The 14,209-nt window shown below is 41.4% G+C and overlaps 1 protein-coding gene across 1 annotated transcript in view; it reads left to right on the top strand.

Annotated features, from left to right (window-relative positions):
• Positions 1-14,209, top strand: part of LOC127630127 (protein KIAA0100-like) — a 32,089-nt gene that overhangs the window by 6,886 nt on the left and 10,994 nt on the right. Inside the window, exons 15-31 of the mRNA XM_052107572.1 lie at positions 12-276; positions 3,300-3,505; positions 3,610-4,648; positions 6,140-6,331; positions 6,416-6,618; positions 6,971-7,089; positions 7,611-7,834; positions 9,146-9,336; positions 9,490-9,589; positions 9,679-9,878; positions 10,020-10,320; positions 10,752-10,909; positions 10,999-11,205; positions 11,298-11,397; positions 11,554-11,736; positions 11,833-11,954; positions 12,044-12,199. Coding sequence (XP_051963532.1) covers positions 12-276; positions 3,300-3,505; positions 3,610-4,648; positions 6,140-6,331; positions 6,416-6,618; positions 6,971-7,089; positions 7,611-7,834; positions 9,146-9,336; positions 9,490-9,589; positions 9,679-9,878; positions 10,020-10,320; positions 10,752-10,909; positions 10,999-11,205; positions 11,298-11,397; positions 11,554-11,736; positions 11,833-11,954; positions 12,044-12,199 — 3,966 coding nt within the window. The remainder of the gene's footprint in view (positions 1-11; positions 277-3,299; positions 3,506-3,609; positions 4,649-6,139; positions 6,332-6,415; positions 6,619-6,970; positions 7,090-7,610; positions 7,835-9,145; positions 9,337-9,489; positions 9,590-9,678; positions 9,879-10,019; positions 10,321-10,751; positions 10,910-10,998; positions 11,206-11,297; positions 11,398-11,553; positions 11,737-11,832; positions 11,955-12,043; positions 12,200-14,209) is intronic.

Below are 14,209 nucleotides of genomic sequence, written 5' to 3' on the forward strand. Positions count from 1 at the left end.
TTCATTCACAGGGTAGCTTCAGTAAGCCAAGGCTGGTGAACTGCAGCCCCTCTGGGAGTGTTTTAGTAGAGTCCAGTCTGATAGGCCTGCAGCTGGAAGTGTCCGAGACCTGCACTCTGTGTCTATCACGCCTGCTCTCTGTCCTCAGACTGGAAAAAGTAGAAAATATACCCATACATTTACCTCTGGAAAAGCCTTCAGCCTACCTGCCTCCACTCTTTAAGTTTAAGCTCAGTCTTGAGGATGTTAACGTGTTCACACTCTCCAATGTTGCAGGTGGGAACTGAAAGAAGCTTGCACATGTAGTGCATTTCCATCTTGAGGTTGAATGGTTACTAGTGATGCACCAATGTATTGGCTGCCGATATTTATCAGCCAATTATTGACCAAATTAATCTATCTGCATATCGGTAATAAGCATTAAAGTGCTGATATGAAAAAATTATGGTTTTTAATTAAATATTAACACATTTTGAAAAAACTCAAAGAAATTCAAAAGTACAATCCAGAAGTAATAATAGCCACATTATGTAAAAGGGTCAGCACTCAGGTTAATGCATAAAAAAAATGCCATAAATGGACGTGACAGTTGTGAAAACTGCACTTACCTTAACTGTATGCTACTTGATGAGGTAAACCATCTAAAACATTTTGAAACCAGCAGACTCTAACCTCTGATATTAACATTATAAATATTGGAAATTATTTATTGTTAGAACTGTAAAAGCTTTTGTACCTTTTTATAATCTTTTTAAAGGGGTCATATCATGAAGAATCAAATTTTCCTTGATATTTTGACACATAAGAGGTCTTTCTACTATGAAAACTAAATTTAAAGAACTCAAAACTGAATCCCCCATAGCAATAAAAGCATTTATTGAAACCAAGCTGCAAAAAGCCTCATTCTCTACGTCCGTGACTATTCTACGTCACCAGGAGGCCTATTAATTCATGACCGCCTCTACTGCAAAAAACATTAATGCCTACTTTACATCGTCACACTCTTGGCCCCGCCCACTGGTGCTTTCATTCGGAAACTGAGAGAGAGCAGGACAGAAAGGACTAGTGTGGCCTCACTATTCCTGAACACCAAAGGGGACCCATCTGGACTATTTGAATTACTTTTGTATATAAACATGCACTAGACAGACGTCTTTGACTGTTGTCATGTATTTCCGGCCACTTTTGAAAGATGCGGTGTCAAGTTACAACTCTTAATATAGAAGCCATTTGGTTTCATTCAGCTGCTGTGCCTCTTGTTGTTTTGAGCACAAATGCATCATGGATGCGTTCTCCCGCCCATCTGTGCTATTTTTAATTGTTGATGTCTGTAAACATGCAGTAGATAGACATCTTTGACTGTATTGATGCATTTCCTGCAATATGCATTTCAGTAAAGGATGATACTGGAAACTGGATGTGTGTTTGTCTAGTTCACACCATGCTTTGGACTATGGACTTTTGGTTATCTACACTGGACGCATCCACTCAAACGTTCTAAATCGTTTATTTGTGTTGTTGGCAGTAGTAACGCAAGCACGTGCATCACAAAATGGAACGGGAAACCAGTTTACTTGTGGCACGCCGCAACGGACATTTTCAGTGTAGACTGCATCATTGATTATAATGGGTTTTATTGCTTTTGACGGGATGCGCCTCTGGCATACGGTGTAGACAGGGTGTGAGTATTAACAGCTGTGCTTGAGATGAACCGTTTAATATTTTCGGATGCAATATGTTGGATGTGCGTTATGTGTAAACCCTGAAATTGAGTTTTATAATGTTGTAGAGCTTGTTTATTCTCTTCCGATTTAGTTTTAAATATGGCTGTATTTGAGGGGCTGTACGATGTCAGCCAATCATAACAGTGGGCATTTACATTGAAGTTTTAAGGTGGCCAAAATAGAGCGTATCAGAAAGAGGATCGGAGACAGGGTTGAAAATGATCATGTATTACTAAATTATGACTGTTTTGGTGCAAAAAACTTTACTAACATTATCAGTGGACCTCAGTGAAAAAACTATATATATATAAAAAAAAAAAAAGATCATTTCATGACCCCTTTAAGCATTCCTAAGTAAAACAGTGATCTGATGACAAAATGGGATAAGTGGCAAAATACTAGTACAGATATTGGCCAAAAATTTTGATATCGGTGCATCCTTATTGGTTACCATTTCAGAATGGTGTTGTTTTGTACCGATCCTATCTTGTTGATAGGTGTTACCTTATCTAGTGAACTTTCGTGAGTTGCCACATCACTAAAGCCATTCCACCAGCACAATTCTCCTGTTTTGAATATGTTAAAGGTGGGGTATGTGATTTGCAAAACGGCCGCTAGATTTTGAAAATACACAACTCTAAGGTCCTACCTTCTCTCCTCCAACGCTGGCCCTGACTCCACCCATTCGAAAAACATGGACGCGCAATCATGCACGAGCGAAAACTCAGATGCGCAGTGTTCTAGACTCACTAGTCAAACAGTGCATTCACCTGTCAGACAATTTTTCAGAGCAAATTGTTGACACAGCAGGAGGAGGGGTTCGCATACCACTCTTGAAAGGTGTAGAGCTGATTTTCTCATAACTGTAAAAAAAAGAACATAGCCAGCCCTGGCGTCTGTACAGCGGTCTTCTATTCAAAACAGGATTCATAGAAATGTGGAACAACCCCACTAGCACTATAAAAGCTCTATTCTCCATACATAAATACAATCGCTTCCTGTTACTGGGTCACGAGCTTTGAGTATGCGCATCGAACGGGACACGCGCGCCAGGGTGGTGGGGGAGGGGGCATGGTACGACCGTTTGATTGACACATTTTCTGTCCAATGATTCTAGATGGTCTTGAAAATGATTGGCTGGAGTTTTTCGAGTCCTGCCCGTTCCACAGATGATTAAATTGCTTAATTTTCATTTCAGTGCTTCTAATTTACAGCCAGTAAGTGGGTTAGGAATAGGATTTCAAGTTATTTTGAAAAAATGGTCAAAAAAGAAAATCACATACCCCACCTTTAAGTTAACCGTGCTGAGAAATCTGTATGGGGATTTTTAATTGTACCAAACCAAACTGTGTTCTAATGGAAATGGTATTAGTACCTTAACCTACCATGCTCAGAACTGTTCGTCTTGATGATGGAATTGCACCTTTTTTTTTTTTCTCTTTTTTTTTAATGAAAAGACTTTTACTTTGAATTAGTTACTTTTAAGTACTTTTTACATTTATAAATTATTGAATTTAAACTTTTGCACCTTTCCAGCATGTAACCATTTGATTTCTGTACTGTATTCAATTATAGGGGCTATTGCAGCGAGAATGGATACAGTGGGAGCTGGAGGATCAGATGAGAGCTCGACTCTGTCTGTACAGGGTGTTTCACTGTCCGTGGTGAAGGCCCTCACTGAGAGTATGGAGTCCTGCTGCCCGTCAGCCCAAACCCCCAACCCCATCCTGACCCTTATTGCTTTCACTGTCTCCTACCGGATCAGCACTCATAATCTGGAGGTACCATTACATTGCTCCTACACACACCTGTTGTGACCTTTATCACTTGTGATGTATCATATGATTACTTAGTACATTGATGTATTCCTTCTCCGTTTGAACAGGTACGAAGTGAAAACGCTTTAACAATGCAGTGGACCCCATCGGATCACATGTTTTTGTATCAACACATCACTGAGAGCCAAAGCTATTGGGACATGCTGTCTGCATCTCTGAGGCTACGACAGAAGGATGTAAAAGAGTCTTCAGTTTCTTCCACTGGCCTGATTGCATGTGTAGACCTGGCAAATACGCAACTTACTGCTCATGTGGCTGAGAAGAACTTCATCGTCTTTAGCGCAAATACACTGTCCCTCTCCAAGCGTCCTGGACTGGTGCTAATGAAGGCTCCTCACCTGGTGTTCAACTTTGATGGCAATGACATCTTCACCTTTTCTGGGGCAGAGGTACATATGGTCGATCAACTTGAGGAGATGCAGCAGCACCGAAGTCGGTTCACTTTCCTCCAAACATCTGTCAATCGCACCTGGCTCTTTACTGCCCCCAGCCTCGCCATTGAGTTTCCATATCAGTACAACTTCTCTGATACCTTCGACAAGGCAATTGGCGTGCAGAAATGGCTGAAGACCCTCCACAGAGGTGCTGCCCACCTGACAGAGACCCAACGCCTGCCCCCAGACCTGCTGATCCGTATTAACCAATTCTCCTTTGTGTTCTTGGACGACGTCTTTGAGATCAAACTGCGTGACAATTACGAGCTAATGAAGGACGAGAGCAAGGAGAGCGCCAAACGCCTGCAGCTGCTAGACAGGAAAGTGGCCGACCTACGTAAGCAGCACGGCGAGCTGTTACCGGCACGCAAGATCGAAGAACTGTACACCTCCCTTGAGCGCAAGCACATCGAGATCTACATTCAGCGCTCCAAGCGTCTCTATGCCAACACACCCATGCGGAAGTCCCTGCTCACCTGGACTGTATCAGAGCTGGAGCTGGTTGCGTTGGCGGATCAGTCGCTGCACGGGCCCAAACAGATCCGAGACCAGCTGAGGGATATCGATGGCATTAGCCCCTTTCCACGAGACAGTCTACAGCTGGTGGTGCAGTGGTGCCGTGCTTTTAAATTCAAACTCAATGCATTTCTGGGTATGTAATCCAATGAACAGTGCTTGTTTTGTTAGTTAGTTAATACCTACAATCAGTAATCGGTCACACTATACCTGTATTCCAAAACCTAAAGGCTTAGTCACTTTTACATTTGCTTGATGAAATGCATGGGTGAAATACAGTCATCTCAATGGTAATCTGTGCGATCATGTTTTTCACCTGATGGACTTCCAGTGGTGAAGATATGCAAATTTCACATGGGTTCATGTTTGGTGAAATTTGAATTTGCAGCGTTGACCAATAGGAAGTTGTTTGGCTTGGCAGTGACCTATGTGTGGGCAGTGCTTAGTTTAAGGCGACTAGGGATGTGCAAAACTGCCAATTAACTTATATGACTAGTCAGTCGGTCGTTTGAACGACTAGTTGTTGTTAAGGATAGTAATGTAGAATAAGGCTCCATTATGTTCACGTGACCCGGTTCAGATACCTTTTTGAGGAATATACGGACTAAGTGCTGCACTTCAACATGGTGGTTAAAGGATATTTAATAAATAAATTGGCTAAGTGCAAAACCACTTATGCACATCCTGAAAGCAGAATGACATGTTTAAATGTAACGTGTGCTTCAGGGCATTCCTCACTGTGTATTCAAAACCACAGAACTGCAAGATAATATTGTGGGTAGTATACACATCTAGTTCACGACATCAAGCAGTTTAAACCTTTTTTTTACTGAAATGATTTAAGTAGTGTCAAACAGCATAATAGTTAAATCCCACCACTGCATTTCAGAAATACGTGTATATTACTAATAGCAGAGGATTTTATGTCCAACAGTGATTGTCTTGAAAAGTATTGTTGATGCAGCCCTTTGCTGTAACAACAGTGGATAAAAAGACTAAATCTAAACCATTAAAGAGATGACATTTCTTGCAGAGGTTTTTTTTGTGCTGATTGTACAGTGCTGAATTTTACTGTGGCTGTGGCTCAGGTGGTAGAGCGGGTCGGGTGCCAATAGCAGGGTTGGTGGTTCGATTCCTGGCCCACATGACTCCACATGCCGAAGTGTCCTTGGGCAAGACACTGAACCCCAAGTTGCTCCCAATGGCAGGCTAGCGCCTTGCATGGCAGCTCTGCCGCCATTGGTGTATCAGTGTGAGTGTGAATGTGTGTGTGTTTGGATGAATGGGACACAGTGTAAAGTGCTTTGGTAACTTCTAAGGTTAAAAAAAAGCACTATATAAGTGCAGACCATTTACCATTACCCAATATTTGTGCACGCTATGTATTCGTTTGCTTATAGAGTGTCATGTTGTTATGTTAGCTTAGCAACATGCTAACATCATACTCTATTGGAATCAATATTGAGTCAAGTCTCCACCACACTTCGTGAAAGGAGTGCTATTTGAACGTTCTGAGTCAGGCACTCATGAGGTTCCATGATGGCTAGCATGCTGCTTTCAGTAGACAGCAATGCAGCTCACTTAGTTTCAGAACAGAGCCTTTATCTTGTTTTTCCTTGTGGTTCAGTGCGTATACGGGACTACCCTCGGTACCTGTTTGAGATCAGAGAGTGGGTGCTGTCAGGGCGACTGATGGGTACCGAGCAGGATGGGCAGCTGAGGGCCAAGCGCAAACAGATAGTCCAGCTTGGCCAGCCGTGGGGTGATGTGACCGTCTACAGGAATATACCACCACTGAAGTTCTACTACGATGTCCACTGTGAGTCTCAGTGCCCTCTTGAGATTGTAATGTAGCTTAAGATAGAGCAACAATATGACTTAACCAATTGAATTGTTTGTACAGCACACATTTCCCTCTACACTATTGTGTGGGGGCCTTGCTGGGATCCTGCTTGGACTCTAATTGGCCAGGCTGTTGATTTACTGACAAAGCCCACTGCTGACCCTTCCCCCCTCCTGACCTGGTGGGATAAAAGCAGACTGCTTATGCATGGCCGTTGGGTAATGGACATAGAACAGGCCAACCTGCACCAGCTTGCTACTGAGGTACATATTTGCACATACTCCATACTGGCAACGGTTGCCAGGAGTTTTGGATTCATTTTCAGCTTCATAGACATTTAAGAACTCTTAGTATATATCTAACTCTCTTCATTGGAAGAAAATGCAACATTGCGACATGACAACACTAGATTGCAAGGATAGTGACATTGGGTGCTTTCAAGTTCATGATTTATAATGGGAGTTTATAATTCAATCTAATTTTGTTGTGACACTGCTCATTTGTGGTGAACTTTATTTTGAATCTTCTATGCCTGATATCAGTGCTTTCTTTGTTCATTTGACAATTACTTTTGTACAGTTCATAATGTTGGCTATAATTATTTCTTCTGTGTAGGACCCTTATAACACTACAGAGAACCTGCACTGGGAGTGGAACAAGCTGAACTTTGACTGGAACCTTGGGCAGTTTGTCTACAGGGGTGACCTGGATGTCAATGTCAGGACAGCCTCAAAGTATGGCAATATTAATATAGTTTTTTCCTATTCTTGCTGTTGCATAACAATGTGGCATCATCTTTCAAGGTATAGTCCCCCAAAATGAACATTCAGTTATTCTTTAAAGGAATAGTTCACCCAAAAATGAAAAATCAAAACAGAATTTAAGATTTTTATGATTTAATTTCAGGCCTCCTCTTTTAAACCATGCAAGTGAATGTACTCCATTTTTTGATGGTCCAAAATGCATAATTAGGGTGCATCAAAATAGTCCACAAGACTCCAGTAGACAAATAAAGTTCTTCTGAACCCAAACGATTGATTATTTTTAGAAACAAAACAATACTTATATACTTTTTAACTACAAATGTTTGCTTCCGTACGTCTCTGTGATGCGTGCTCATGGGAGGGATGATGATGTCTTTTTCCCCGAAAGAAAGTCATGCAGGTTTGAAATGACATGAGGACTATAGTTCAATATTTGGGTGAACTATTCCTTTAAATTTGTAATAATTTGTCTACTCTGTCTGTTAATACAGGTATGATGATATCTGTTTCCTGCATCTTCCAAACCTGTGTATGACACTGGACCTCCAATGGCTATGTCACGGCAATCCACATGACCACCATGCTATAATGCTCTGTGCTGTTGAAAATGTTGCAGATGTCACCTCAGGACAGCCGCACGACTCTTACAGGGCCTTCCGCTCTGAAAACCTTAACCTCTCCATCACCATGGACCTTGACCAGCAGTGTGGCAAAGGTTAGAGTCAAACCCTTTCCTTGCCTCTCATTAAAAGTAATAAGGATCTATTTTTGAGCTCATAAAAATAAAAATAAGTTTTATTTATCAAGCGCCTTTCCCAAAGCTCCATGTTGCTTTGAAATAGAATGAAAAGAAAACAACAAAATGAAACATTATGGAGTGACAACTTGGAAAACCATATAGCGCTAATCTCAAATAAAACAATACAAAAGTGGGGAAAATTAATGGGAAAATAGATTCGTTTTTAATAGGGATTTGAAAGCAGAAATGGAGGAAATACAATTGAGATTCAAAGGGAGTGAGTTCCAGGGTGTTTGTGCCATGACTTGTAAATATAGAGGAAAGACAGAATCTTGGGACAGCAAGAAGTTGAGAATGCACAGGTGTGTAAGGCTGCAGTAGCTCAGAGTGAGGTGCAAGGCATTGAGGCTTTTACATTTACATTTATGCATTTGGCAGATGCTTTTATCCAAAGTGACTTTCGGAGCCCTTATTACAGGGACAATCCCCCGGAGCAACCTGGAGTTAACCATTTCAAGGTTAGTAGAAGGATATTGTAATGGATGCGAGAAGAGACAGGCAACCAATATAAATCACAGAGCATGGGAGCAATGTGGGCAGATTCTTTGGTGTGGGTGACTAATCTTGCTGAAGATTTTAACATATTGCAATCTGGCTGTGGTTTTACTGGGTAAGAGCCAATCAAGAGAGAATTGCAATAATCAAGATGAGATTATTAAATGCATGGACCAGGGCTTCAGTGTCTTTCTGGCTTAACAGTGGGCAGAGACATGTAATGATGGGTTAAGAATGACACCCAGATTATGAATGGTTTCAGAGGGTTTAAAAAGAACCCCATCCATGGCAATGCACATGTCAGACTTTTTTACAAGAGCTGGTAGGTGAAACAAAATAACCTCAGTTATGTCCATTTTGAATTGGAGTATAACCAGATTTTGATGTAATTTATGCTGGCAGTAAGGGAAAGAGTAGGAGAGCAATTTCAGATTGGGTCATCAGTGTAATAGTGATAGCTAAGGCCATAACAGCTAATTAAATGACAAAGGGGAAGCATGTAAATATTAAAAAGTAAAGGGCCTAGAACAGAGCCCTGCAGGACACCACACCTTTAGAGGGACAGTGTGAGATTTAAACTTCTGAATAGAAATAAAAGATTGCCGCTTGATGAGATAGGATTCAAACAAAGAGAGAGCTAGGTCAGTGATTCCAATAGAAGAGAGCCGAGAGAGGAGTATGTCATGGCAGACTGTATCAAATGCACAACTCATGTGGTGTGTTTTCTCTCAGAGCCCTGTCAGCCCAGAATCCTCCTCTACAGCAGCACACTACGCTGGATGCAGAACTTCTGGGCCACCTGGACCAATGTGTCCAGGCCCATCTGCAGAGGAAAGCTCTTCCACAGCCTCAGGCCTATTCGCAGGAAGCTCGGCCAGCACTACAAACAGATGTCTTACACAGCTTCATTCCCACAGCTGCAGGTGGAAATTTGTTATGCCTACTTAAAACATACTGTACAAACAGGGTCATACACAGTGCATTCTGACTGGACCTTTAATATGTAGAGTAGTATTTTCATATTGACTTCTCATATATGCCAGATAAATTCTTAACTTTACTTTTTATGTTTTTAGGTCCATTACTGGGCTTCCTTTGCTCAGCAGAGGGGCATTCAGGTAGAGTGTAGTAAAGGTCATGTTTTCACCAGAGGAGCACAGAGACTAATACCACAGGGTGAGAATGAGAAAACAGCCTTCAGTCACTCTCTCCTCTCACACACATCCTAAATGTTGTACTGAAATGCTTGCTTGTTTGTTTAACAGCAGGTACTGTGATGAGGCGTCTGATATCCGAGTGGAACGTCACTCAGATGGTGAGTGAGCTCTCTCTGGTCACGGTACACCTCATGGCCTCCACATGGGACGAGACGGCTGACCACCAAATCAATGCTCAGGTGAAGAAGACCCACCTGCTCAGCCTGTCATCACTTAGCTACCAGAGACAGAGCAACCGCATAGAGGAGGTGAGACACTTAGACAATAATATATCTGCAGGTGATAATATATAATGCTGAAAATAAAAATAACAATGAAAAATAGCTAATAGTGTGAATTGGACTTTATTAATTTACAAAGCAACTGTATCACTACTTAATTTATCTCAGGAGGTAACCTCAAAAGACGAGAGCAATGCTTCATACACACACAAGCTGTGTTTAGTAGACCTACGGGCTTCTTGGACCACTACTAACAGGAACATTGCCTTTGGGCTATATGATGGCTATAAGAAAGCAGCTGTGCTGAAGAAGAACCTTTCCACAGAGGCACTGAAGGGTCTACGGATTGACCCCCAGGTGCAGATGAAAAAGCTGAAGCGCTCCATGTCCAGCTACTCCTCAAACATGGCTCCGGCGACACCAGTCATTCCCACCACCACTACCCGCCAAGAGAAGAGTCAGAATGAAGGTAGTATCTCTGAACTATTGGCATAGAGTCTGGTCCATGTTGCAGGTCATTATGGCCAAGAATCTTCCACTATAAAATGAAAGGATTTTGGTTTTTATTGTGATGTTTAGGGGCAGGGAAATCTGAAATAGATGATACCACAATAATAGACTAGCATTCAAAAAAGTGGTAGCTCATTCAAATAAAGGTGCAACTCTGGAGAAATTTTGTGGAAAGACATTCAGAATAAAGTCCATACAAAAATATTAAGTTATGTTAATTTCTTGGATATATGTCTGAGCATAATGTATTTGTGCATAAGAATATCTTGGTACTAACTGCTTCACACAAAACTTAGATGAATATGAACCTCACAAACTTAATTCAATTGTGTTCCGTGTTATACCTAGCCACTCTTCTCTCCATTTTAGCTGTTTTGTTGTGCTTTGTAGGAACGTCCATGCTGCAGAAGCTGATCGAGGAGACTGATAAGTTTGTAGTGTTCTCAGAAGAGGATGCAGGAGTGACCGACCAGCTCTGTGGAATTGCCGCATGCCAGACCGATGACGTGTACAACCGTAACTGTTTCATAGAGCTCGTCAATTGTCAGGTACGAATTCAGCTTTGAGAGCAGTAACCCTTTATGCAAGAAACTTGTCTTATTGGGCCTAAACATATTCCAATCTGCATGGGGTTCAGATGATGCTGCGAGGCACGGAAACTGCAGGCTGCGTGCTGGTATCTGCTGCCAAGGCTCAACTACTGCAGTGTGAGCACCATCCTGCTTGGTACAATGACACACTCAAGCAGAAGACCACATGGACATGCCTTCTGGATGGTATGCAGTATTTTGCTACAATGGAGCAAAACCCCTCAGAACAGGAGGACTGGCAGCTATGGCTGGAGGTGGGTTTAGAAGTCTAAATCACACCTAATATAATTTGTAACTGATTATACAAAGCTATAACAAAATCGAATCCCACTTTGTGGACATACAGGTGAAGAACATTGAGGAGCACAGGCAGAGGAACCTGGACTCCGTACAAGAGCTGATGGAGAGCGGCCAGGCTGTTGGAGGCATGGTCAGCACTACCACAGGTGTGTCACTATAATTCTAACTGTCACTCCCAAGTTCTTTTGACATGGACCTGTAAGCAGCACCCTAGCAAACCTCCAGAAAACCCTCATTGTGCATTGTGGTGGCAAGATTTGCATAGGCATGCGCCATTCACATTTCCACTTGCTCTGATTTAGACTGGAACCATCCGTCCCAGGTACAAGAGACCCAGCAGGTCCAGCGTATAATCTCACGCTGTAGCTGTCGTATGTACTACATTGGTTATAGCCACGATATTGACCCTGAACTTGCCACCTCCATCAAACCTCCAGAGATAAGTGACCAGCATGAGAAAGAAGACTTGCTGAAGAAACAGGCTGGTATGCAACCCCAATCTTCTCAGGAAAACTTTGTCTTGACTTATGATGCTGGAATTTTCTCAAAGATTTACTCTTATTTTGTTCCTTCAATATCAGGTGCAGTTGACACCTTCACCCTCATCCACAATGACCTGGAGATTTCCACCAATCCAGTGCAGTACTCCATGATCTTGGACATAGTAAATAACCTACTACTCCATGTGGAGCCCAGACGAAAGGTTCGGACTGGCCTCCGTGTCTTGAAAGTGTTCTAGAGATAAAGGAATGTGCCTGTGTTAGCTAATGTCAGATTGTTCTTTCTCTGTAGGAGCACAGTGAGAGGAAACAGCGTGTGCGTTTCCAGTTGGAGATCTCCAGTAATCCAGAAGAACAGCGGAGCAGCATCTTGCACCTGCAGGAGGCAGTACGTCAACATTTGGCTCAGATCCGCTGCTTAGAGAAACAGATCTACTCCAATATAAGGGTGTGTATTTGAATTTGCAAGCGTTCGTTGTTTTAGTCGGGCTCAAGTGCTCTTTTTTTATACTCTATAATTAGTGGTGCTTACTTTATTACTATAGCTCTGTCCAATGGTTAGGGATTTTTCAAAAGCCCTGTCATATTTTTTACAATGAAAGAAGCCAAAAATGTTTTAACCTGTAAGCACCCTAGGCGAATGAAGCCTGCATTTATACTACGCAACACAAGTCAGTGTTGAGTAACATACAAAAAATTGTACTGATGAACAACTTTGAAAACATAGGCTTAAAAGTTACCTGTTATTATTATTAAGATAGTAACCTAGCTAACTTAAATCTCCTCAGCAGGCATGTGCATTTTTAAGTACTGTTACTTCTAGTGCTGTCAGTTAATTCAAAAGTTTAATCTCAATGAATCACATATTCGTAGTTAATTGTGATTAATTGCAGATTTTGAAAATGCTGAAATTTGACTCTCAAAAGATTTTCTTGTCAAAAGGCATTTATTTCCTTCTTGGGATAGAAAACAAAATAATGTTACAATATAATGCTTTATTAACATTTTCCAAACAAAGCCTTCTACAGTATAAAGATAGAAATGCACTAAAAAGCACCAATTCAAGTAACATTAAACGTTTCCCAAAGTCTAAGTGGGAGTTTGACTAATTGAAAGATTAGGTCCCCACATAGGTTGCATATTCACTGCAATGGGCATTAAATCTCTTAAACTCTCATCCTCCACAATATTAATCTGACTGCAGACTGGCTATCCGCTTTGCTAGAGCAATCACGAAGCTGCATTCATGATTCACGTCAGCGACATGTGCCGCTTTGAACTCCAAATAAAAAGAGCTTGTAAATAAAAATGTCTCATTCTGCAATTTGGTGATAGTTGAGACTTTACGTGCTTCTGTGGTAATGAAAATGTGCCTGCTGAAAAATACTTTATTTCTATCATGAGTCCCATCTGGGCTTGTTTTTTACAACAAATAGCATTAAGAGATCCTTTCTTCATTTTATCACTGAAACGGAATAACTGTTTTGTGTGTGTGTCAGTGTAATGACTCCGGGCAGACACATCTCAAAGGTTCCACCCTTCCCACCAGCGTTTATGCTGGTTTATGCTGTATTAACGTTAAACATGTTAATTTTGACAGCTCTAGTCACATCCAAACCACACCCACGATTTATTTTAACCAACCATCAACGCTTTACAACTAGTTGAGTCCGTTAAAAACGTCATTTCTTTATGGTACACTAGCAGCCAAAAGTTTTGAATAATGTACTGATTTTGCTCTTATGGAAAGCAATTGGTACTTTTATTCACCAAAGTGGCATTCGACTGATCACAATGTAGTCAGGACATTAATAACATGAAAAATTAATATTGCAATTTGAAATAAAATTTCAGAACTTTTTTAACTACTTCAAAGAGTTCTCATCAAAAATATCATCCACATGCAGCAATAACAGCTTTGCAGATCCTTGACATTCTAGCTGTCAGTTTGTCCAGATACTCATGTGACATTTCACCCCACACTTCCTGTAGCACTTGCCATAGTTGTGGCTGACTTGTCGGGCAGTTCTCACACACTTTACAGTCTAGCTGATCCCACAAAAGCTCAATGAGGTGAAGATACATAACACTATTTTCCAATTATCTGTTGACCAATGTCTGTATTTCTTTGCCCACTCAAACCTTTTCTTTTAGATTTTCTGTTTCAAAAGGGGCTTTTTCCTTTGCAATTCTTCCCATAAGGCCTGAACCCCTGAGTCTTCTCTTTACTGTTGTACATGAAACTGGTGTTGAGCAAGTAGAATTCAATGAAGTTGTCAGCGGAGGACATGTGAGGTGTCTATTTCTCAGACTAGAGACTCTGATGTACTTATCCTCTTGTTTAGTTGTACATCTGTCCTTCCACATCTCTTTCTGTCTTTGTTAGAGCCTGTTGTCCTTTGTCTTTGAAGACTGTAGTGTACAACCTTGTATGAAATCTTCAGTTTTTTGGCAGTTT

The sequence above is a fragment of the Xyrauchen texanus genome, chromosome 36, assembly GCF_025860055.1.
Source record: "Xyrauchen texanus isolate HMW12.3.18 chromosome 36, RBS_HiC_50CHRs, whole genome shotgun sequence".
NCBI lineage: Eukaryota > Metazoa > Chordata > Actinopteri > Cypriniformes > Catostomidae > Xyrauchen > Xyrauchen texanus.